Raw genomic sequence first — 23,621 nt, 5'->3', positions numbered from 1 at the left:
ATAAAAGATTTTTTGAAATGTGAGTGGCAGAGAAAAAAGATCTGAACATCTTTTTAGAAGACAGAGTTAATAGCACCATAAAGTTATCATCTGATTGCCAGTATGGGGGGGGGGGGAGAGAGAGAGAGAGAGAGAGAGAGAGAGAGAGAGACAGACAGAGAGAGAGAGAAATACAGGGATTCTGCAAATCAAGATATTTTTAAAGTAGAGCAAAAGGATTCCTGCAATCTGTCATAGGACACAGCATTCCTAATCGTTGTCTGAATCCATATCTCCATTCAATGTTCAATATAGTTAGCAACCTTTATCACTTATGTTTTCATCCCATTCCCCAAAAACTCAATGAGATTAAAAATGAATGAAATATAGACAAGCAATGACAAGGAAAAGTAAAACACACTTTTTCGGAAGTGTCTGCAAACACAAGTTGCCAAACTGGACTTTAAGTGAGAAATATTCAAACTGTGTCCAAAAATTTACACAAAAAAACCCCCAAAAACAAAACAAAAAAAGCTTGGTGAGTAGCTGGGGGGAGGCTACATGTGCGAGTGGAAGAGCAGTGCAGGGAAGACAGCCTGTCATCGGGGCCCAGCCCTGATGGCCAGGAGTTAACCCCTGCTAACTGGTGAAGAGGCACTTTTTCAAGTGGGTGCTCCTCTTTTATTTAGCAGGGGGAGAGTAACTGGCCCACCTCACCACAGCAGTGTCTTTTCTAGTGGCTTTCTGCTGGTGTTGCATCTTTTTAGATTGTGAGCCCTTTTGGGACAGGGAGCCATTAGATATTTGATTTTCTCTGTAAACCGCTTTGTGAACTTTTTGTTGAAAAGCGTTATATAAATACTGTTGTTGTTGTTGTTGTTGTTGAGTTCCTCAGGAGCAGAGGTCTCCTCAGGCATAGGGGCCTCCTCAGGGGTAAGGCCTGCGTACTGCCAGGACTGGGGTCCCAACTGGGAGCAACAAGCAGCCACGTGGCCAGAAGGGGTGGAGCTGGCCAAATCCAAGGCTGGCTTCATAAGGAGTCTGGGAAGCCTAGAGAGAGGTCGCCAGAGGGAAGGCCAAAGGGGATAGCCACCCTGGCCTAACTGGGAAAGGCCAGACCCCCAAAAGAGTTGTGCTATCTGCAGCCCTGGAAAGAAAGGGCCGGGAGGGAGATCTCCCAGACCCAGGACCCACCCGGGCCCTGGGGGTGACTCCAGGAGAGCCGGGGTTACAGAGACAAGGACTTGCAGCCAACTATACCAGAGGGTGGCCTGCTGATGGAAGGGCAAGCACAGAGGTACCTGGGGTCCTCCTAAGGTCAGCTTGTCTGACCCCAAACACCAGTGCGGCAGCTGTCGAGAACCCCTACCCCTGGCCAAGAGACACCAGTTGGAGAGCTCTGCCTGGAACTGCGAGGGAGTGGGAAGGGTCGGGGAAAGAGTCCATCAGACGACGACGGCACGAGTCTGTGTGAGGTACGGTGGCCTGTGACGCAACAGGCCCCATGAATGTAAAATGGCTGACGCAGGTAAACCATCTGTGTAGACCAGCTGTATCCGCCTCTCGTCCTTTTTCTGCTGCTGACCAACCCTCATCAACAGGGTAAGCCCCCCACGCTCAGTAATGCACCCAGGGGCGGGGCCTCCTCCCGCCATGGACATTACACAGCCCTACCCTTTTCCATCCTGCAGTTTGTCTCACTCCAAAACTCTCTCTAGCTGATTTCCCATCCATAGACTAAAAGGCGAGAGTGGAGTTCTGGGATGTTTTTCCCTGCATGAAGAAAAGCAGGTGTGGATGACAATAAAAAAAAAAATTAAAATGTATAGTACATTTTGTTTTCCTATATAGGCACAGAAGACTATTTTAAGTGGACAAGCAGTGGGAGCGGCAAGAGTGAAATAGTGCCTACCCCGGCTGTGCCTCTGCTCAAACAAGTGGCTTTTCAGCGAGAAAGAAAAAGTCAATGGGGGGCTGCAAGCAGGTGTGAGTGTGTTTGATCCTTCGGGCTTTACAAAAGCAAGGGAGGGGGAACTGCTTGGTTAAGCTTCATCAAGTCTGCACAGTTCAAAGTGTGGACTGCAGAAACTGAAACCTTCAGAGAGCACAATCCAATCCGACTGTGCACAAAGGGGCCTTTTGGGCCCCTACATCAGGATCTGTGTCACCTGCCTGAGGTCTAAGCATAGCAAGGGGGCAGTGAACACATTGGCATCTTCCAGAGACTTCTGGTTATCTTCAGAACAGGCTGGTAGAACCTTGCCTTGCACTGTCCACTCCTTCAGCATGGCATGTGGGGAGGGGGCTCTGCCCTTTCTTCTCCCCTTTTCTTCATTGCAGGCACCAGACACTCCCTTCCCCCACATGCAACCGAAGCCTGGAGGCACAACAATGGTGCTTCCTCCCTGAAAGACACTTTTGCATACCTGTTCTGTTAGGACTGCAGAATCTGTGTACTTGTGATTGAGCAAGCACAGTTAGGACTCATAAGGAGAGACCTGCTGGATCATGCCATTGGCCCATCTAGTCCAGCTTCCTGTACTTCACAGTGGCCCACCAAATGCTTCAAGGAGCACACAAGACAGCAAGAGACCTGCATCCTGGTGCCCTCCCTTGCATCTTAAATCAGGAGGTTGCACATACACATCATGGCTTGTAACCCATGATGGACTTTTCCTTCAGAAATTTGTCCAGTTCCCTTTTAAAGGTATCAAGGCCAGATGCAGACTCTTTTGCCTTCACATTATTTTCTCTAACAGCAGCATAGCTGTTGCTCTGAATGGGGTTGGACATAAGGTCTAATAAACCAATTTTGTGAACGCAAAGCAACTGGAGCGCTCATGACACAACCCACCAATAATTTCTCAGCAATGAGGAAAAGTGTGGACTTGGGCCTTGATTGTAACCCTGTGCAGCAGTGCGGGCAACTCCTTGTGAACCTGCCCAGGGGCACTTGCTATCCATGGTCCACAGGTATGTCAGCAATGCTTGCTTGTGCATGGGGGCCTTGCTCCACAATCAGGGGACCTGCAAGGAGAAGTGAAGACAGTGGGTACATGGTGGAGATGCATCTGTCTGTGTTCCTCTCTGCTAAAACGCCTGAGGGCCACTACTTTACGTCCCTGGATATTAAGGTGCTCACAGCACCTGGGGAAGGTTTTGCTTGGAATCTGCTTTAGCAGCAGTGCCCGAGAGAGGACCTGGCTTCCCTCCTGCTGCTCCATACTCCTGCTCTTTGTTCCGAATGAAGCCTGTTCTATTTGTCTGATCAACAGCCCATCCATCTGCTGCAGATTTGTGAGTGTGAGGACCACTGAGGGTTGTTCTTTCTTCTCTCACAAAGCAAACAGATGTGTTGCCTGGACACTAAGTGGGCAATTCATGTGCTCCTGGAGGTGCTCTGGAAATTGGGCTCCTCTGGGGCATTTAGGTCTCAGGAATGGAGAGAGATCCATTTGTGCTCTTCAGAAGAAAGGCTCCTGCTTTTCCTTCTCTTTCCAGCAGGCAGATCTGCAAGCAGTGGCTCAAGGAGGCACATCTGTGCTTGGGCTGGAAAACTGCTGAGGAAACACCCAACCTGCTGGTTGCATCTGCACTCTCAGAGGCAGGCTCCATCCCTAAATCTGGCAGCAGAATTCAGGAAAATGAGAAGAAGTTCAGAGGACAAAGGGAAGGACTGCCCTCCACTCCCAGCAGGGTCAAGGGGAAGGCGAACTGTGGTACTTTTCACCAGCAAAGGTCAGATGGTCAATCACTATATCCCGATGTTAGAATTGGTTCAGAAAAAGGGGGCACAGTTTCTGGTCAGGCCCTCCAAACTGCCTGGGCTGGCAGGTGCCTTAAGGAGCCCATCCAAATGCCCATAGTTCCTGTTGGCAAACTGTGCATCTCATTACCCTTCCTCTGTGCCACATGGGGGCAACCATTTTTCTAGCTGCAGAATTCCACAGTCCAGGTGATCCCTCTGCTTTGGTTGGCAAGTTGTTCCTGAGTCCTGTGATGTGGCTCTCCTCTTCACATTCCCCCCTGGAACACACACCTCCTGCCATGCTCCCTTGTGTGCGTGTGTGTGTGTCTTGTCCTCCTCTTCTGGGCTCTCAAGCGCGATTGCTCCCTGCTGTACAAAGAAGGAGCTGCCAGGGTGCTGTTCTTCTTAATGTCAACATCCACACTTGGCAGGGGCAAATCTCTGCTTTCTTTTTAAGGAGGGGAACTAAGAAGAAAAGCCTTTTCCATGTTGCTTGGAGGGCCAAATAGGTTTGGACTTCACTCTCACACAGGTGCCTGCAGGTGTCCTAAATGGAGACTAATGGCATCTCACCTGCCCACCTCCCTGTCTATAGTTTGCAAAGCCTGCTTGCTATTGCACAGCAAGGGGGAGGAAAGGGGGAAGAAGGGAGATCTCTGAGGCAGTTGCTATTGATGGGCAAAAGTTTTTGACTCTCAGTTGATGAACAGCAGCAACAATAACAAAGACTTCCACCACCACCCCAGATTAGGCTGTGGATGCCAGGGAAGTGTGGGTGAAAACACAAGGGGGTGTGTGTGTGTGTGTGAAAAAGACTGTAAGGTCAGTTGTGGTGCTGGAAACAAACACATGGGCTGGGCATTTACTCAGAGGCACCCTCTTCCTGTGTATGTCTCCCCTACTCCCCCCACCCCGGTCTGCACTTGGTTCTGCTTGCTGCACCCCAGGGCTCTAGCAAAAAGCAAAACAGACTTTGCAAGCCTGAAGATGGACAGAGAATAAGTGCAACCCTGCTGCCCACTGGAGAATGTTGGGTGAGGAAGGAAGGGTTAGGCTGAGGACTGGGAAAAGGGGCATCAGAGAACACAAAGAGAGGTGGGACGTTGGATAGGCAGCAATGACAGTCCTTCCCAATGACATGGTTTGTCATTGTGTTTTACTCAAGCCCTGATCTGAATACTTGCCTTACTAAAGATGTACCATGGGCCTCAGTAAACATATCAAAAGCATGTCTGGTCCAGCATCCTACTCCCAATAGCAACCCACTGGATGCTGCAGTGTGTGAAGGGTTTGCCCTAGTCCAGCAACAGGAACTCCAAGGCAAAAAGGTGCTGCCTCTCTGTGCTGGTTAACAGCCACTGATGGACCTCTTGTCTTTTGTGAGCATATCTAACCTCAGGCAGGAATCTCCTCCTTGACTGACTGGCTCATGGACCTCAATGTCCCTGGCACACACAAAGTGTGGCCTGGTTCACCGTCATGAAGCAAGCAGTGTTAGCAATCAGCTAGAGCAGGCCAAATGATTAGCAAAATGTGCTGGGACAGGCTTCCTCTGGGATCAGAAGAGTAAATGGATTTTCCTGCAGGCCACAGATCCACCTTGGTTCACTCTCCTTTGCCTCACTGCAGCCAGCCTTGGTGGGTTGCCAGAACCTCCCCCAATCCCTGTGGCTTGGCAGGAGCCTGGTCTTGACAACATACAAGTAAGAGTAGGCTTGGGCATCCAAGGGGTATGCTGCAGGTGATGGTGGCTCAGCAGAAGATCACTGCAGGAGCTGAGTGTTGGAACAAAGCTGTGCTGATTCCCAAGAGAAGCTGACTTATGACTCATCAGTTAAGCAGCAGGACATTCGGAAGCGAACTGGCAAGGCCCGAGTAAGCACATGTCTCAAAATGGGGTTCCTACCTGCCAGGATTCACTCTGGTGTCTGACCTCTTGCACCCACCAGTGCTGAGTTTCACTGCAAACCTGGCAGACTGAGCATTATGGGTTGAGGGCATCGCCTAGGATGCATATCAGCCTGGCTGAGCATCTGGCCACCTGACACCCAAGGGCTGATCTCAGAGGGCCCATAAAGGTGGAGCGTCAGAACTTGCTCTCCAGTCTAAGCAAGTTCTCTCTGGTGGGAGAATGCTGCCTACTCCCTGTTAGTTATCTTGAGTTTGAAACTCAGAAAATAAGAACAGAGGAATTCCCAGAGAGCAGCAATTTTCTGCTGATGAAAGGTCCACAGGTGTGCCATGGAGTTTGGGGCACAACACTTAAAAATGGATGAAAAACTTTTACGAGTTCCACAGCTCTGTTTTAAGGGCAGCAGTTGGTAGTGATGAATTGTCTGTCCCTATTCCTCCACCAGCTCTGCCCGAAAAACAGAGCCACAGAACCTGGAAGAGTCTCCTGGAAGCCAGAAGCGACATCACAAGAGGCATCTTCTTCCAGCTGCCCTGATCCTCACTTGCTGCTTGGAGCTCCACCTGCTTCTCTGGGACCACCTGTCTGCTTCTAGCCCTCCTGAGCAGATGTTGGCTTCCCTGGTCCCAGTATCTCCCTACCTGAAGCCTGACCCCTGCTCTTTCCTGACATTTGCAAAAAACAACTGACAACTGCGAAACCAAAACCAAAAAAAAGCCCAAGAATTTGATCAGCACCACCATTTTGGTGGAGTTTCTTCTAGAGGACAACACACAGGACCCTGGGCAGAGGGTCCTTCCAGGGAGGGAGCAGCAGTGCCTTGGCTTGGGGAGCGCACTGCCTGTCCATGACTGTCCTATTCCTTGTTTTTTTTCAAAGTAGAATTCTTCAGACCCTTTGAGAAGCAGACATAATAGTCTTAATGATTCCACTGTGCAGTTAAAATTCAAATTGCTGAGCTCTGGGAGACATGTGCTGACAGCCACTTTCTGCAAATTACTCTCCAATTTGGTTCATGATAAAAACAAAAATAAAGGGTTTTTGAAAACTGTATACATTTTCTGAAAAAAGTCTCTAAATATTGTTTGGCGTCTGATTTCCATTCTTTCTTGGTTGCTATTTTTTTCCATAATCTCCTTTCCGGGAAAACAAGCCTCTGAATTCTTTCTCTTTTTCAAAAACAGCCATTGTTTTACAACATACAACAAGCCTCTCATTTTGTTCCCTTAGTTGGGGCACAATCCACCAGGATCCACAATCCAGAACCCCCTGTACAAGCCTCACTGGCAGCAAGAGCAGAACTGGTCCTGAACACTGCAGAGAGCGTGTTTCCATTATTAGAGATGGCACCAAGGCCAGTCTTTCAAATAGGAAGTGAGCACTGTGGTTCCCAAATTCTTTTCTGGCTTAGATTTAAACTGAGCAGGGAAGAATTCCACCCTTTCCTTCCCCTTGATGAACCCCCAAATTTGCCGGTGCCCCAATAACACTCTCCAAAGCAGGACTGCTTTCCTTCCATTCCTCATCTCTTTGCCCCGGGACTTTTCAGGACTTTTTTGCCCTGGGAGCCACCCAGCCACAATCCTCACCCACTTTCCTGGCCAATGCTCTTGACTGGCAAGTGGGAGGGGTAGAATGGGTGTGTCTCTGGGCACACTGTCTTCTTCACTTCCACCTTTCTCCTTCCTGCTGCTTCAGGAGCAACAGCATGCAGAAGGAAGGGGGAGAAGTGTGGGTGGATGGAGGGAAGGGTGAGGCTTTGGGGACCTGGGTGGATGGACGGCAAAATTTGTCAGAATCTACTTGGAAATAAACCAAGTTTGTTCCTGAATGTTGGGGAAAGAGCTCTGTTTATTCTGAACCAACCCAGTTCAAACCTGGGGCAGCCTCCTATCACTAGTTCTGACTTTACCTTAGCCACAAAATAATGGGGTGCTCTGGGCCACAGAGCTGTCTCTCTGCTTCAGCTCTCCACCTGCAAGACAAGCATCTGCTTGGGCAGCGATGGAGAGAGCTGCACCTGCCTGTTGGCCTGCTGTCCAAGTCCCAGTGTCTCTGTCTGGAAGCTGAGAATTACTTAGACCTTCCTCACAGAGGTGCTGTGTAGAGAATGGCTAGAAAGCAGCTGGTCAGTGCAGGAGAGCATCAGAAAGGCTGCTCAGCCTCCAACTCCCAGAAGCACTTGGTTGAACACCCATTAAGATTTCACGAAACAATTCTTCTTGCACAGTCTCCAACACAAAGGAGATCAGGAAGCCAGTTTCTGCTCAGTTTGGCAAGTCAATCTCCCCTCCACTGCAGGCAAGTCAACACTGCTGACTGTTACAGCAGTCTGAGCTCATCTGGGCATCTGACAGCAGCTGAGACCCGAGTCCCCCTGCTTAACCCTGAATTGCCCCAATCCTGAACTCCCAGCGGGTTTGGCAGGGTGGGATTTTTCACAACTCAATCCTGCAAAAACACTGGGTCCAAGCTGATTGGGTCTAGCAAGTGACCGCTTCTGCACTGCCTGTGACATAAGGCAGGACTCAGCTGCTGCTTTATCAGCACACAGCTGGGGCAGGAAAGGTGAAAAGTCCCGGAGCAAGAGATGAGGAACGGAAGGAAAGTGATCCTACTTTGGAGAGTGTTATTGGGACACCGGCAAACACTGCATTTGCCTAGCTGAGCAGCGTCCCCCAGCCAGAGCGATCTGTCCTTGGGCTTCGTCCTTCCGATAATACTGATGTTGGAAAGCCGACAGCTGGCACTGGCCAAGCATCGCACTCGTCAATCTCTCTAATAGCACATGGAAGGAGATTGTGCCTAACCTTTTCCTTCTGTCCCGGACTGATGAACCTTCTCCACCCCACCTTTTCAAATCTTTAGAGAGCAAAGTGGTGGCAGCAGGAGGAACTCCAGCACATGGTGGGGCAGCCAGGAGTGCAAGCAGACCACAAGCCATCCCACCACAGGGACCCAATCTGGGTGCAGGTGATTGACACTGCGAGTCCCATGGGGGTCCCTCATGCTTTTTTTTTTTTTAAGTAGGCTTCTGCACCACATCTGTGCTCACCTTTCCCCATAACGACTGTGAACACAACTCTTTCAGAGAGATCCTGCTCTGGGCTTCTGGCTGGAAGGAGAAGGACTTCCTCAGCTGTGGTGCCTCCTCCTTCAGACATTCCCTCCTAAGGGGATTGCTCTCCCTCAGCCTTCCAGAAGCCATCCAGTATTTTCCTTTGCTAGTAAGCTGACATGACTGGGAGCATTTAGAATGTTTTGCTGTTCTTGTATTACTGCTGCTGTTTTAACACACCAATTTTAGGAACAGTTTCCCCAGACCTCAGGTAGAGGCGGCCTTCCTGGGCCCCGCTCTCCTCACGGAGGACTGGTGATTATTTATGCAGTGCCACCCACATGCAGAGTGTGTTACAAAGAGCTGGGCAGTCAGACAGGCCCCTGTCCTGAGGGGCTCACAATCTAGACACGGACGTAAGGGAGACCACAGAGGAAGAGAAGGGAAATGGAGGCAGGGATGAGTAGGGGGAGCATATGGATGGGAATTTCAGTTATAGGCACTTGAGCTTGGTTACAGTAGGGAAGGAGACGTGATGCCAAAGGACTTCTGAAAAGCTGGGTGACGAGATTGGTGCAACAAACAAAATGAATAACCTCAGCAAAGGCTGAATGATCGTGGAACCATGGAAGATAAACAAAGAGGCAGTTGTAGCAATCTAGGTAGAGATTGATCAGGATGTAAACTAGAGAAGAAGGGAGGGCACCAGGATGCAGGTCTCTTGTTGTCTTGTGTGCTCCCTCAGGCATTTGATGGACCACTGTGAGATACAGGAAGCTGGACTAGATGGGCCTATGGCCTGATCCAGCGGGGCTGTTCTTGTGTCCTTAGAGTTTTTACCGAGGGAGCAGAGAGGGTGGACTCAGGCAATCAACAAAGGCAAAGGAAGAATCAACACAGTTTGGCAACAGACTGAATCCACACAGAGTGGAGTCACAGATAAAAGAGGTGGATGGCACCTACCCTGGACCAGTGAGGGAGGGACAGTGTGTTCAGTGGGTTTTATGTTTTAAAAATTGGTCTTTTATGTTTAATAGGTGGCCCAAGTTAAGGCTGCAGTCTGGTATCTTCACTGGGGGATGCGAGGGTAAATAGAATGCCAGGTGCAGGGGAGTGGCAGCAAGATGCAAGCATCTTGTCATCTGTGTGCTCCCTGAGGCATCTGGTAGGCCACTGTGAGATGCAGGAAGCCGGACTAGATGGGCTCTGGGCCTGACCCAGCAGGGCTCTTCTTATGTAGGTCAAGACTGTTCAGCCCTGTCTTTGGGGCTGGATACCCAGGCCTCAGTCAGAAGTGGGACAGAGAACAGGGTCTCTGATGCTGAATGATGTTAGGGCAGGCCTTAAGGAGCAGCACCTGACTTTACCGTTTGCTTTTGGGCTTCCCAGAGGAAATTGGTGGGCTGCTGTGGGAAACTGAATGCTGGATCTGATGGCTTTTGGCCTGATCCAGCGGGGCTGTTCTTCTGTGTTAATACTCCAAGTCCTGGGCCATTTAGGATGCAAAGTCTAATGCTAGCACTTTGAATTGAGCCCAGGAGGCAACAGTATCCAGTGGAGCTGGCACAGGACAGGCATTCACTTGGTCCCAACCTACAGCTGCATTCCACATCCCTCACCTGTCTGAGTACCTGCAGGAGTCTCCTCCTAGGGGTGTGTGGAGGAAACCCTGGACACACCATGGACCCCACTTCCTGATAGATCCTGCTTTCCCATCACCAGTTTCTGACTGTCAGTCTCCATCTACCCAGAACCTCCCCTGGTTCTCTGCCTGTGCTGAGTGGTCTTCATCATTCCCAGGAAGCAGCCCTGTGCCTACCATGTCTTTGCACAGAAATAAAGCGCCCCTTGCATGTTTTGTCCTGCTTGTTGGCAACCTTTGACCAAGTAGGAGCTTGCTTAGGGGGCAGAGGAGGTGTCTTTCCACTCCAGGCCCCTGGAATGTGAAAGAAAAGCCCCCTCGTCCACCCCACACCAGCAGAAGGTCATGTTAGCCTCTGGAGCACTGACAAAAAAAAGGTGCTAAGCAAATGTCCAATATGGGCATACTGTATTCTCGTCTTTGTGAGAGAGACATTCTGGGATGACTTCCACACTGTTGGGATCGCAATGGAAGGTGTCTGAAGTGACAGCCTGCTTCGGTGGTGACCTACCCCTCATCGCATGCTTAGGGCAAGGCCATTTTTGCATTCTGAGCTGAGGGAAGCTGGGAAATGAATGATGAGAAATGAAGACAGATGCCCAGTGAATGTGCAGGCAGTTAATTGGAATCGCACTTGGACATGTTGCATTTGCAATGCAAACCACACAGGGCTGACCCACCACTTGCTGCTCTCCTGCTTCTTATCCTAAGTGACTAATTCTGTGTTCAGCCAAAGGCAAGGTTTGTGTCTGGGAGCAGACAGCAGGATTTGATTTATGCTGACTCTTTTTCCTGCTGTGCCCAGAGGTCAAAAGGCAAATGGAAGTGGGGGGTTTCTCTCTCTCTCTCTCTCTCTCAGCATACCAAAGGGGAACTGAAATGGGAGTCACAGGAGAGACTAGACCAAGGGCTGGAGGGATTCCTGGGGCAGATCCACAAGACCCACATACTGAAGATGTCTTGCCTGTGAGCAGTGGCAAACCACAGGCTTGCCATTAAAAGTGCATGGAACCACTGTTGATTCTGGCTGCCTAATGAGAATTAGGGCTGGGACAACATGGGGGTATGGGGTGTGAGTTTTAAAAATATTTTCACCCCCTGAGAAATGTGCCAAGCCTTTGCCTCTCATTGGCAGTGAGCAGGTGTAGGAGCAGGTGCGTCTCCACAACTGTGCACCATCATTTTTTGACTGCCCACAAGAACATCATCTCCTGGTCAAATATGATGAGCTGCATGATGACCCCACTGTTCCGATGGCACAGAGTTGTTTTTTTAAGTGTCCAGAAGAAGCAGTCAATGGGGACTGCAGAGAGCAGGGCATCCCTGTGAAAAAGGCAAGATTTGCTGATGCTGTCAAGGAAATTCTTGCCTCCCAATCCCTTTCCCACCAAAATGTAAAGTCCAGGCAAATTTCGGGCAAGAGTAAGTACTACAGCCTTGTTGTCACAACATATCCAAGCTAAGTTAGTGCACAAAAGGGGAGTTTTTGTGTATTCAGTTAAATGTCTATTTTACATGGGCATGTACACAACTGTCCAGATGTAGGGCTCTCTCCCTGCAATTAGGAGTCCTGTTTTTCAAGGTTCTAGACCAGCAATTTTCAATCATTGTATGCTATGAATGGTCCACAAGTGTGCTGCGGGCCTTTGGGCCAGTGTCATTTATTAATAGGGCCATTGGGGGATGTGGGCCTCTCGCCAGCAGAATGGTGTGCCTTGACAATTGTCAAAAAACTGATGGTGTGCCTTGATAATTTTAGCACCTTGTCAGGATGCTGTGAGATGAAAAAGGCTGAAAATCGCTATTCTAGATTATGTGGAAAAACCCTATACTGTGGATATGTTTAGAGAACAGGGTTTCTCATGCACGTGGCTATAAAAACATGTTTCTGCACACTTCACATTTTTAAGAGCACACTTAAAAGTCTTAGGCATGCACTTAAGAGAGCGGGCCTGAGTATTCAGTGAGAGAAGTGAGCAAGGATTCTTTGAACAGGATTTTTTTAACGTTATAGTTTGCCTGTAAATACTCATTTGAATTATTACTTGAGGTTACATCCCATCACCATTTCAGAGCCTCTGGGGTCTGGAGTGGTCATGAGTCCTGGGTGGGTGCCTTGCAGTGCCCCTTGGCTGCTCTTTGTCAATGTTTTGGACAAGACGGAAGGGAAGGGGCAACCGGCACCTGCAGCTCCCTCTCAGCTCTCAGTGGAACTAGTGAGTGTCACGCTCTCTGAGCCAGCCAACTGCCATTCTTTTATGCTTTAACAAAGATGAGATGATAAATTTGAAAGAGGATGAGAGGACAAGAATCCTTCTGCTGTTTCTTGCTCATCCTTTTATCTCCTAACAGAGGAAGTTTACTGAACCTTTGCCAACAATTCACTCAGGCTAATGAAGTGCCTAAGTAATGAGATTAAATAATCTCAAACAATTATTACATTGCCTAATGCAGATGTGCCTACAAACTGCAGCAGAGTCCCAGGAGGAGGGAGGGCAGATCAAACTCTCTTTTGGAAGAAGCAAAGTCCCAACAAGGTTCTTCATTTCTCATTTTCTAAAACTGGTGTGGGTGTGTGTGTGTGTGTGTGTGTGTTGCGGCTAATTGTCACTATGGCTACATTTTACCCTAGGTGTGCAGGGTGAACAATGCTTAGTAAAAAGAAAAGAGGTGTTCTGCATGTGCTCTATAATTTATTTACATTTTTCTGGGCTGAAATGTGGCACTGACAAACACTTTTCAAGGAGATCTTCTGCAGCCAGAAGGCTTGTGAACAACAGAAGTTGCCTATAATCAGGGCAGAGCTTTGGTCCAGGAAGCCTCTTTGGATGAGTGGCAGCCTTCCAGATGCACAAGCAGATAAGACTTTCTCAGCCCTGAAAAGCCCAAATTCTTGTCCTGGAATTGAACCTGGGACCTTCGGTATGCAAAGCTTCAGCCTCACCACTGAGCTGCAGGCACTCCCCAGGCACAGAGCTCTGCTGGGATCATTGCCAAGATGAAATCATGACATCTTTGACAGTGGCATTCCTTCCAAAGACATCTTTCTTTCCAAGGCTGGCGCAAGACCTCCTAATGCCTGAGACGGCATGCCAAGTACTGCCACCCTTAACCAGTGATACACCAGGCTCTGATCCTCTCACCCTCCAATCCTCTAGCTAGGCACTCTCCTCCCCTCCTCATTTCCTCTTCCTCTTTGTCCTCTTCTTCATTTTCCAATCCAGGGAGTGGAAAGAAAAGAGGGGAACTGGAGGCAAGAGGGAGAGATGAGTGTCTCCCACCGATCTGCTGTCCGAGGCAACTGTTTCAGTGGGCCTCTTGGATGGGCTGGCCCTGACTTTTCCTTTTCCACAAGCACCATGAATGCAGCAAAGCCGGCCTTAAACTTTGTTTCATGCTGCCAGAAATGTTTTAACACTGGAGGTAAATGAAGCAGGGACTGTGAAGGTTCATGTCCAAACTGCAGGCTTCCAAACCTGCTAGAAGGTTTTCCTGTTGCCACTCCCCTGCATCTGGCTTCCTGAAACAAAGACACCTCACAAAGAGAGGACAGGGTTTCTGTAATGCTCAGCTGTATGAAGAATGAGGCTGGCTTGTGAGTGCAGAAAGGAAATCCAAGTTACAGAGGAACCTACTGCATGCTCCCTTTCACTTCAGGAGGGCTTCAGTTTAAGAGATGTTCTCCACCAGGCCCAGTCAGCTGTTTCGGTCTCTGGCTTGGAATTCAGCCTCACCGTAAATGCCTTTGTTTCAAAATAGCTTATAAAATCCAGCTCCCACACTGGAAAATTTCCCAAAAGGAGGAAAAGCTGGGCAAGTTGATGGGACAGTGATTAAAATCACTCTCACTCTCTTTCATTTTCTGCAACATTTTTTTCAATTTGATGACAAGAATGTTACCCCATCTCTCCCCTGCAGAATATGTATTCACCAAAGAATGCTCTAGGTGGTGGGGAGCAAGAAAAGAAAACATCCCAGTCCAGTGCAAGAAGCTTCTCATGGAAGGTCTCCTATGCTTGGGTGAAAATAACATTGCCCTTGGAAAGCAAAGCACCTCGCCCTGCAACTCAGGCAAGGGATCCTCATCCCAGCAAACTCTGGGCCTCCACGCATGCTTCAAAACAAAAAGACGCAAAGGGGAAACAAATACACCCAGCACAGCAACCCTAGACACGAAATGGGTATCCGCTTCTCAGGATATGGGTCCCGCTGGATCCAGAGAAGTCTGGCATCTTGTTTCCAACAGTGAGCAGCCAGGGGCCTCAGGGACACCCAGCAGCAGGGCCTGGAGGCAGAGCCCACTCCCCAGCAACCGGCACACAGAGGTCACTGGCTCTGAACACGAAGCTTCCACACAGCCAGGATGCAACCCAACCAGCAGACCCACTGGCAGGCTCCCTGCCCCTCCTCCTCTAGTAGGTTGCTTCATCCCCTCAGACAGCCACCTAAATGAACAGCTGTCACTGCCACATCCAGTGAATCGGGTCCTGTGAGAAAAAGCACTTCCTTCTGTTCAGCCCAAATTCACTCTCTCGTTTCACTGGACTGCCCCGTTCCAGTGTTCTGAGCTGGGTTACATCAACTTTTAAAGCAATTTCTCACAGACTGGAGCCTGAGATGCGAACAAGCAAATGCTGCACTCTAGAGCCAGAGCTGCGGGCCAAATGAACAGGTGGACCCTACTTACAATGTAGCAGGGCTCGCAGTAGGCTTTCTTCTCCACAGCATAGAAGGGCTGGCCACGGAGCTTGCTGCTGCAGGTCATGCAGGTGAAACACTCCACGTGGAAAACCTGGTCCATGGCTGTGCACCCAGTGCCTTCCCCAACAACGTTCTCCCCACATCGGGAACAGCGGCCTGGAGGTTCCAAAGAGACATAAGGAGTAAGGAGCCGTTTGTACTCTGGGTCTCAGAAGATTTTAGTAGTCACTCATCTTCTATATTCATGTCCTACTTTTAAATAGTCAGTTTCCAAATTGGCTCGCAATTCAAAGCTATATAATACTGAACTGCAATAAAAACCCTGTAAAACAAGTGAAGGGCAACTATCTAGAACAGTGGTACCCAAACTTTTTAGCTTCGTGACTCGCTTTTTAAAATGACACTCTGTCGGGACCCACCTAGCATTACAAGCATAAAAAAAGTGTTTCACTTTACCAACAGCTCAATCCTTTGTTTTTATCCTTTTTATTATGGGAATGATGACAACTGTTTATTGAATTCCATGTTCATAGGAATGGGATCATTCTGGTGGCCTTGAGTTCCCCCTTACCTGGCCTTTGATAAGAGCTAAGGCCCATTCACCTGCTCACAAGCAGCCTTAAAGGCAACTGCTGCCCGATTTGCCAAGGGGTGTGGCTGTATCTCTGATTAACCAGCAGTGCGCCCTCTCCAAGTAGCAGCTGTTACCCTTGATGCACATATCCAAATTTGACTTGTTTTGTGACCTACCAAAGACTGGGTCATGGCCCTCTGGTGTGTCCTGACCCACAGTTTGGGAACCACTGATCTAGAACAATACAGTTCAGCAGACAAAAAGGAATGTAGAAGGGGAAGCTTCAAAAAACAGACTAAGAGGGATCCAGTCTGACCACCCGGGGGGGGGGAATTCCACAGCTATGCTTCTATACCCTTGCAAAGGCCCTGCTAATCTAAGACCAGCTAAGGGCAGATCACAGAACATCATGTAAGATCAGAAGTTACGGTGAGCCAGACCCAGGTACCGTCTGCTTCAGAATCCTGTTTAAACAACCAGGTGCTTACAGGGAGTCCAAAAGAGACCAAGAGTGAGGTGAGAAAAGAGCCCTGAGAAGGGCTGTGGAGGGTCAAGCCTATACTTCCCCCAGGGCCATACTGCATGCTTTGTCTGCCAGGCCTAAGGGCTGAACCAGATAGTCACTGGAAGACCCTGATCTGGGAATGTGAACCTCTAAAGAGCGGCGCACAGAGGATGCAATCTGGAATGAAGGAGCAACGGATCAGAGAGAGCTCCAGCCTTTCCTTGCCTGATGCTGATACCCTGCACTCTCCTCTCCCAGGTGCTTTTTCCCAACTGGGTATCCCAGATACCTTTGCCATGGCTAAGAGGGAAACAGCGAGTCCTGGAATGCAAGGGAGACAGGCACAGCAGGATGGCAGCCTTCAGCAAGCGCAGCCTGGCCCAGAGTGTCTCTCTCCCAAACTGTGCCCTCTTCCTGCCTCTTTCTAGAGATCTGGTGGAGACCTGGGTTCTGTGCTGAACACGGTTTGATCTGAAATGCGTGTGCCGCACCTGCTTATAGCACTATCCTGAATGCTGTGATGGGGAGGGTCCTGTCTGCATGCTGTCTCCTGCATACACAGAGCCTTGGAGACCTGAAGGGGAAGCCACAGTTTATGACCACAACCGTTTTAAACTTGAACATTACTGCCTGAGTTTTGAGAAAAGAATTAAGCTCCTCAAATGGCCCCACAGCATTTCTAGGGGAAGAGTTTGTGCATTCCTGTTGCCTTGGGAACTGGGCAGACAGCCTTTGTTTTGCCACTCTGTGCTGCAGCCATAAAAACCTCCAAAGTGCGTCAAAGGTGGGAGCATCAGTCCACAGGCAAATTTGGATGCCGCTAAGAATGTGCACCTTATAGATATGTGCTTCAGGGCACATTCCTCTGGCCCACATTCCAAACTGGACTGGTGCTTCAGAGTGAGGGCAATGTGACATCAGCAGAGAGCCACATCTGATAGGATCTATGACCTCATTGTGTTCAGGCGATTCCTGATTAGGAAAAAGCATATTGTGAAGATGCCCTTCCAAGTAAAAAGAAAAGGTGCCAGAGCAGCAGCAGCAGGTCTGAAGAATGACCATGAATGTGCCTGAGACTTCTGCAGGAGTGGGGGGGGGGGGTTCACTACCCTTGAAAGCAGGCTTTATTTTTTCCTGGCTATTGTTTGCAGACAAAATGTTGATGCTGTATTATTAGACAACTCTGCTAGAATGTTCACCTTTCAGTCTGGGGTATGCAAAAAAACCTCCCCCCACATGACAATCAGGTGTAAAGTAACAATTCCAACTCGCCTCCCTCAATGGCTGACCAACAAGACTTCAGCCCGCGCACAACAGGTGCGTGGGGTGGGTTTCCAAAACACAGCACAGAATGGCACTTAGGGGCAACGGAGCCTCGCAAGGCTCTCCTCACACCCGCCCTCGCCACCAACTGCTGCTTTTCATTCCACAGCAGTCCACTGCAATTCCTGCTCGGCATTTGTGGGGCTGGAATTGAGCAGCAGAAGCCCCTCCCCACATGCATGGAGGAGGAGCTCCATTCCGGGTTTGATTTTCACTTTCATACTTTATGCTCTAAAGGTATTTTTGTCTTTGCTCAGCCCTGCATGGGGGCTTTTGTAGTTTTCCATTCACACAGGTATACACCCTGAAGCTCCTTTCCTGGTGCATCCTCCAGCTCTGGCACTATGTGAAAAAGGTCAAGCGTCATTCTAGTCAAGGGATGGCCAGCCTGTCAAGCCTGAGAGGAAGATGTGCACGCTTTTACCAACAGTGGGCAATAAAAGAGAAAGCAGACTGGTGGGGGGGGAGGTGGCACTGGCATGCTTCCTTGGGTTCGGGGCAAGGACCACATGGAGGCCCAGGAAATGCACTGCCACTTGACAAGGCTGTTTAACCACATGACAGGTATGAGGGAAGGATAACTTTGTGACTCCCTCCTTCCACACAAAGCACTATCTTGGCAGGAGCACTCCGGCAGTGTTCTTTTAAGAGCCTGTGCCTGGAGAGAATACCTCTCATTGGAACAGATAAAAATGAAACCCACAGGGCACAATCCAGCCCTTCACTTGGGCCAGCGCAAGTCCCTTGCCTCCTCTGGAGGAAGCCAGGCCGGCGCTCAGAGGAGCACTGGCCTATGGAGGCTGACGCAAGCCTCCGCGCCAGCTTCCTCCGCGAGCCTTGCACTGGCACGGCTGGGCTGATGCAAGGCTCTGGGGTGGGCGGGAAGGAGGCTTTCCTGGGTGGGGGGAGGGCGGGCGGGCAGTAGGCGGCCCCAGAGGCGGATGGGTGAGGAGCGGGAGGCAGGGCTGGGATTCGGCAGTTATTCCAGATCCCAACCCTCATTTCCAAGGAGAACGGAGCGGCTTCAAGTCACTCCGCTCTCCTCAGACTTGCACCATCTGAGGAGGTAGTGCAAGTCAGAAGAGACCCATTGGGCCAAAGGCGCCTTATCCGGGGTAAGGGGAAAAGTTTCCCCTTGCCTCTGGCTGAGCCACTTTTGGCCCCTATCCTGCGCTGGATACAGCGCAAGCCTCTTGGCTTGCCTGTTCTAGTGCAGGATAGGATTGCGCCCTTAGTTAATTATCTTACATTAAGCTTTCTCCAGGGTCAGGAGTAGGGGAAGATGTCCTGAAGGAGACTACAGTATTCCAAGCCTGCCATGCTCAGTATCATTTGGTGAAGTGCTAGGATGTCTCTCTGTGATGTGCAGCACACTGAAAGACATCTCAGCCTTCATTTGGTGCAAAACATATGTAGGGACTATCTGTTGCGCATCTGAAAACTGGGCTTTAACATTTATCCAAAGGTGCCTTCTCAGGCCTTCCTACCTCTCCCCCTCCCACCTGCCTCAAAAAGCTGGTGCAACACCTACTGCTCAGGTGACCTAAAAAAACATTGTCCACTTTCCTGGTTTTTCAACAGCTATTAGATAAGATACCTAATTGGAACATCCATATCCAGAGACAGTCTATCTGTGAGTTCCAGGTGTTGAAACTCCTGCTCTGTGCCTTGCTTTTGAGCTGTGCAAAGGAACATGATGGGCTACTGATGGAGAAAGAAGGTTGGGTTACAACCTTGTGATGTGGTAGTAGCACCTATAATATGTGTGCTTGGCGGGAGCCAGCATTCACCAGGGAAAAGATGCTACAGGTCACAAAATGTTGGACGTTTCCAGACCTGGTGGGGGGGGGGGTCACCCCAGAAAGACTGACTTCTGGTTCTGCCCCCAACCTTAGCCTCTTCCTCCAGGTTTTGAGCAGCTTTCCTGGGCTGGCCCTGGGAGGCATCAGTCTCCCTGTACTGTTTCAGGCTCGCCCCCAGCATGATATCTGTCTCCTCCATCATCGCTGCAGCTGGTGTTTAAAGCCCTGGCTGCGTTCTGAGCAGGCTCCTACTCCTATCTCCACCATCCTGCCCACCATACAAGGTATGGCACAACAGGTAGGGCACCATTTTGCATTTTGTGGAGCCACTCCAGAGAACCCAGAGTGGCTCCCTCAGCTTAAGGTGGGCCTGCTGTCACTAGCACTGCAGCTGGGCCAGATAAGTGGGTCTGATGGGGGGGATGACCCCAGGCAGGACCTTTCCCTTGCTTAGAGTCATCAATCTTCGTGTGTGTGTGTGTGTGTGTGTGTGTGTGTGTGTGTGTGTGTGTGTGTGTTTAATGATTTTGCTTGTTTTTATGCAATGCACATTTTGTTATGGAGCTTTGTGAACTGTCTTGGGCATTTGCTTTGGCATGAAAAAGGTGGGATATAATAATAATAATAATAATAATGTTCTTAAATGGCTTTGTTTTTGCTCGATTCATTTGCTGTATGATCTTTCTCAACATATTTGCCCCTCTGGGTCTCAGGGTCTTTTTCTTTTAACTTTATTATGTTTCATATTGAATATTAAGAAGCAGGATGTACCATTTTCAAGATTTAAGTAGCAATCAGCTCTCCCACGGACTGCATCAGCTGTTAAGTCAGAGGTGTCTTCTTGAGAGAACCTCTCTTCAAGGCTTTCCCTTGCTCCTTGCTAAATGTGCCTTTTCTTTTCTCCGTTGAAACCTAGACTGTTTACTCCTCTGTGCAAGGACCTGTCTTCCGACTCGTGCTAATCTGTACAATACCAGGCTCTGATTGTAAATCTGTGGAATGCCAGTTCTTGAAGGTAAAGGAACGACTCCCACTCCCCCAGGTTTCAGTGCCGAAACAGCTATGTCTTTTCTCATTCTTCGGGCAGGTCATCAGCTTGGAATGCACAGCACGGGAGACCAGCGGGACTTCCCATTCACACAAGCACTTTCCTCCACCAGTTTACTCCTGAGAGGACACCAGGGAGTGGAAGAGTGCTGCTGCTGCTGCTGCTGCTGGGAAAGAAGAGAGGAGCCCAAGGCCTCCCAAATTCTCCTCTAATCTGAAGCTGGGGCTGGAGAATGCTCCGTTCACTCCCAAAACTTTCTGCCTCAGAGCACCAAGTCCCCTTCGCTCCCAGCTGCGCTAGCACTGGCAAGGTTTCGGGAGAGAGGATCCCCCTTCCCTTCCCACCTCCGATGCCTGGCACACAGTCTAGCAGCATAACTGCCCAAGCCAAAGGACCCCTGGGAAATGTAGGTTTTCCATGGGCTACTACAACAGTAGTCACCCCTGAGGAAATGACCTTCCTCAAGGCCCCCTTCAGCCTAGCCTGGTATGCTGTGCTGCGATGCAGCCAGAGTCAGCAAAGAGCAACGTGACGCTCTTTGGGAGCAGAACACCTTGTCTTTGCCGCAGTGTCTTCCTGATGCAAATGCATGGAGGAAACATTCAGCTAAGGGCTCCCACAGGTGCCATCGATAACAGCTGTTCCTGCTGCGCCACAGTACACCGCTCCCCCCCACTCCCCACCAGTTGCTATTTTTCTAATTGTCACTGCTTTAGGAGTCCCGCCAATAAGTGCTGCTTCGAGATGCACGATGCATCCGGCTTTTGGAGGGTCTGGGACCACACTGGCAGGGAAAGTGCAAACATCACCAGTCCTAATGAAGAGATATTGACAAGAAACCAGCATTTTGAGGACAGTGTGGAATGTAAATCTATGGCTTGACAAGATTCTCTCTCCACCTTCTTCTCCCCCTTGTTGTCCCACTCCAGGTACCCCCCTCCACATACCTCTCCAGTAATGGATTTCCATTCCAGGAGAAGCCCATTTCGGACAGAACTATAGCAGCCCAATCCTATCCTTGCAATACATCAGCATATCTCCACACATGCCCTGCCGGCACAGAAGTCTGCCTGACAGGCGCACCACAGACTGCCAGTGCGAGGATTAAAAAATGCTGCACCAACGTAGCTTGGTTGTGGCACAGATGTCAGAGGAGAGGCCAAAGCAGGGAAGTGATCAAGGTGGGACATAGACGGGAATGGCTGTGGAAGGGGCATGAGTAGGACAAGGGGGAATCAGTACACTCCCTTTCCCAGCCCTCCTTTGGATGACAGGCACATTTCCAACACTGGAATGCCACACCAGTGAAGACCTGGCATAGGAGGAGTAAGCCCATAGGGAACAATGAGGAAGGGGAAAACACCAGGAAATCTCATCTCCCCCACCACCCACCACTCACTCACTTTCAAAAAGTGGAAGTGGAGCGCGTCTGCTCTGCTTTCACTTTCTGAAGGCTAGGGAGCCCTGCAGAGGGTTGCGCAGGGCTCCCCACATCCCCAGGAGGCTGCAGCAGGGACTGGTAATTGCTTGCCAGTCCCTGCAGCCTCGTTAGCAATTCGATCCTGGGGATCGCATCGCTGCCTCTCCCCTGCCCCCGCCCCTCAAGGAGAAACAGTCCAGGGCCCTCAGACTGGGGCGTTGCAACGCCCTAGCTTGAGAAGCCCTGCCTTACAGTACCAGGGGCACGCTTTCTCCAGCTGATGGGTCATGTGATGATCTATCTGGACACCTGCATGTCTGTAAGTGTGTGAGCAGACGGCACAGTCAGCACTCTGCTCTTCCTCCAGCCAGTGGCAGACTAAGCGGGTGGCTGAGGAAGTGGGTGGTGGGTGGCTGCAGGGGGGTGTTTGGGAGGAAGGAGCAGACAGGAGCAGCTGGGGCAATGTGCTCACCTTTGCAGTGCTCCAGGTGTTTCCTGGGCTCTCTGCATGGGAGGCATAGCACTTTTCGCTTAAAGCGGTAAGCACTGAGATGTGAGGCCCACCCGCCCTCCTGCATCTCCATTTGGCTCCAAAATGCAGCCTTTCCGGAAGGGGGGGCAACACAGTGATGCAGGGGGATGAGATGCCTGCACCATGTTACCTGGCCCCAGGTGCCAGGGGACTCCAGATCACTGCTGCCTCCAGCAACATCCTCCAAAATTGAGGATCATCTAGTTAACTGGCTCACCTCAGGCTGGAGGAAGGCTTGAGCTAGGGCTGTCCAATTCACCTCTGGTGGCATCAGTTCCACCCTGCACAAGTCAGACTGGGACACCACAACAACAGGCAGGAGAGGCTGCTGCGAAGTGCCTCGATCTCCCCTTACAAGACATGAGAGCAAATAGGATGCACAGGGACACTCTTGTCCTTCACCACAATCCTTAAAAAGACAATGCAGGATGATGTTCTGTTGCTGAAGAAGCTTCTGAGACAAAACTGGTAGCTACCAGCTGCTAAGAATTTCTCCCCACAAAATGCCCCAACCAACTTCACTGCTTGGGAAAGGGTGGGAAATGTTCTATCCCAGGGGTCGGCAACCTTAAACATTCAAAGAGCCATTTGGACCCGTTTTCCGGAGAAAAGAAAAACTCGGGAGCCACAAAACCCTATTGACATCTAAAATGAAGATAACACTGCACATATAATTTTTTTTTACCTTTATGCTATGTATAAAAAAACTATAGTGTGTTAAAATCAATGGGATTTTGTTTGACTCCAAAGTGGAGTCAGGGGAGGGGAAAAAAACCTGACAGATGCTGCTTTGCACTGAATCGAAGCAATGGGAAGACTTATGCAGGCTTACTCAGAAGTAAGTGGCTCTCTGATTTCCATGGGGCTTCCTCCTTAGTCAGTGTGTGTACTATTAGGATTGCATCCTCCACCCTCAGACTTCTTTTGGGAAGTCTGCCCTGTCGGTTTCAGAGGGACTGACTTCCATGCTCAGGCGCACTGACCAGGAGAGAAATCGCAGGAAGGCCAGAGGGGCTGATTCTGGAGTTGGCTCCCAATCCTAAGCATGCCTACTTAGAAGTAAGTCCCATTCAGTTCAATGGGGTTTACTCCCAGGAAAGTGTGCACTTCCTGCAGGTGCACTCCAGGGAGCTCCAGGGTCGGTCACCCCATCTCTTCTGCAGTGTGGGGGGGGGGGCAACATTAAGGCAAAGGGCGTCACAAAGCCTGCCAGACTCAGAGGGATGGAGCCGAAGGATCCCCCTGCCTGCTCTGTGCGGGGGGGGGATGGCGCCAGGGTGAGAAGAGCTCAGCCGGGGCGCAGGGGAGGCACACGCGCACCTCGGGCTGAGCACTCCAAGTTGGGGGGAGGGGTTGGAGGAGGCTTCGGAGCGCAGC

At 50.1% G+C, this 23,621-nt stretch overlaps 1 protein-coding gene across 5 annotated transcripts in view; it reads right to left on the bottom strand.

Moving 5' to 3' along the window:
- Positions 1-23,621, bottom strand: part of LPP (LIM domain containing preferred translocation partner in lipoma) — a 313,546-nt gene that overhangs the window by 22,940 nt on the left and 266,985 nt on the right. For all 5 annotated transcript variants that reach the window (XM_066619985.1, XM_066619987.1, XM_066619989.1 and 2 more), the window contains one exon: positions 15,027-15,196. In XM_066619985.1, coding sequence (XP_066476082.1) covers positions 15,027-15,196 — 170 coding nt within the window. The remainder of the gene's footprint in view (positions 1-15,026; positions 15,197-23,621) is intronic.

The sequence above is a fragment of the Tiliqua scincoides genome, chromosome 3 (assembly GCF_035046505.1).
Source record: "Tiliqua scincoides isolate rTilSci1 chromosome 3, rTilSci1.hap2, whole genome shotgun sequence".
Classification (NCBI taxonomy): domain Eukaryota; kingdom Metazoa; phylum Chordata; class Lepidosauria; order Squamata; family Scincidae; genus Tiliqua; species Tiliqua scincoides.
The sequence above is the reverse complement of the archived record's forward strand: the minus strand, read 5'-3'. Positions and strand labels throughout refer to the sequence as shown.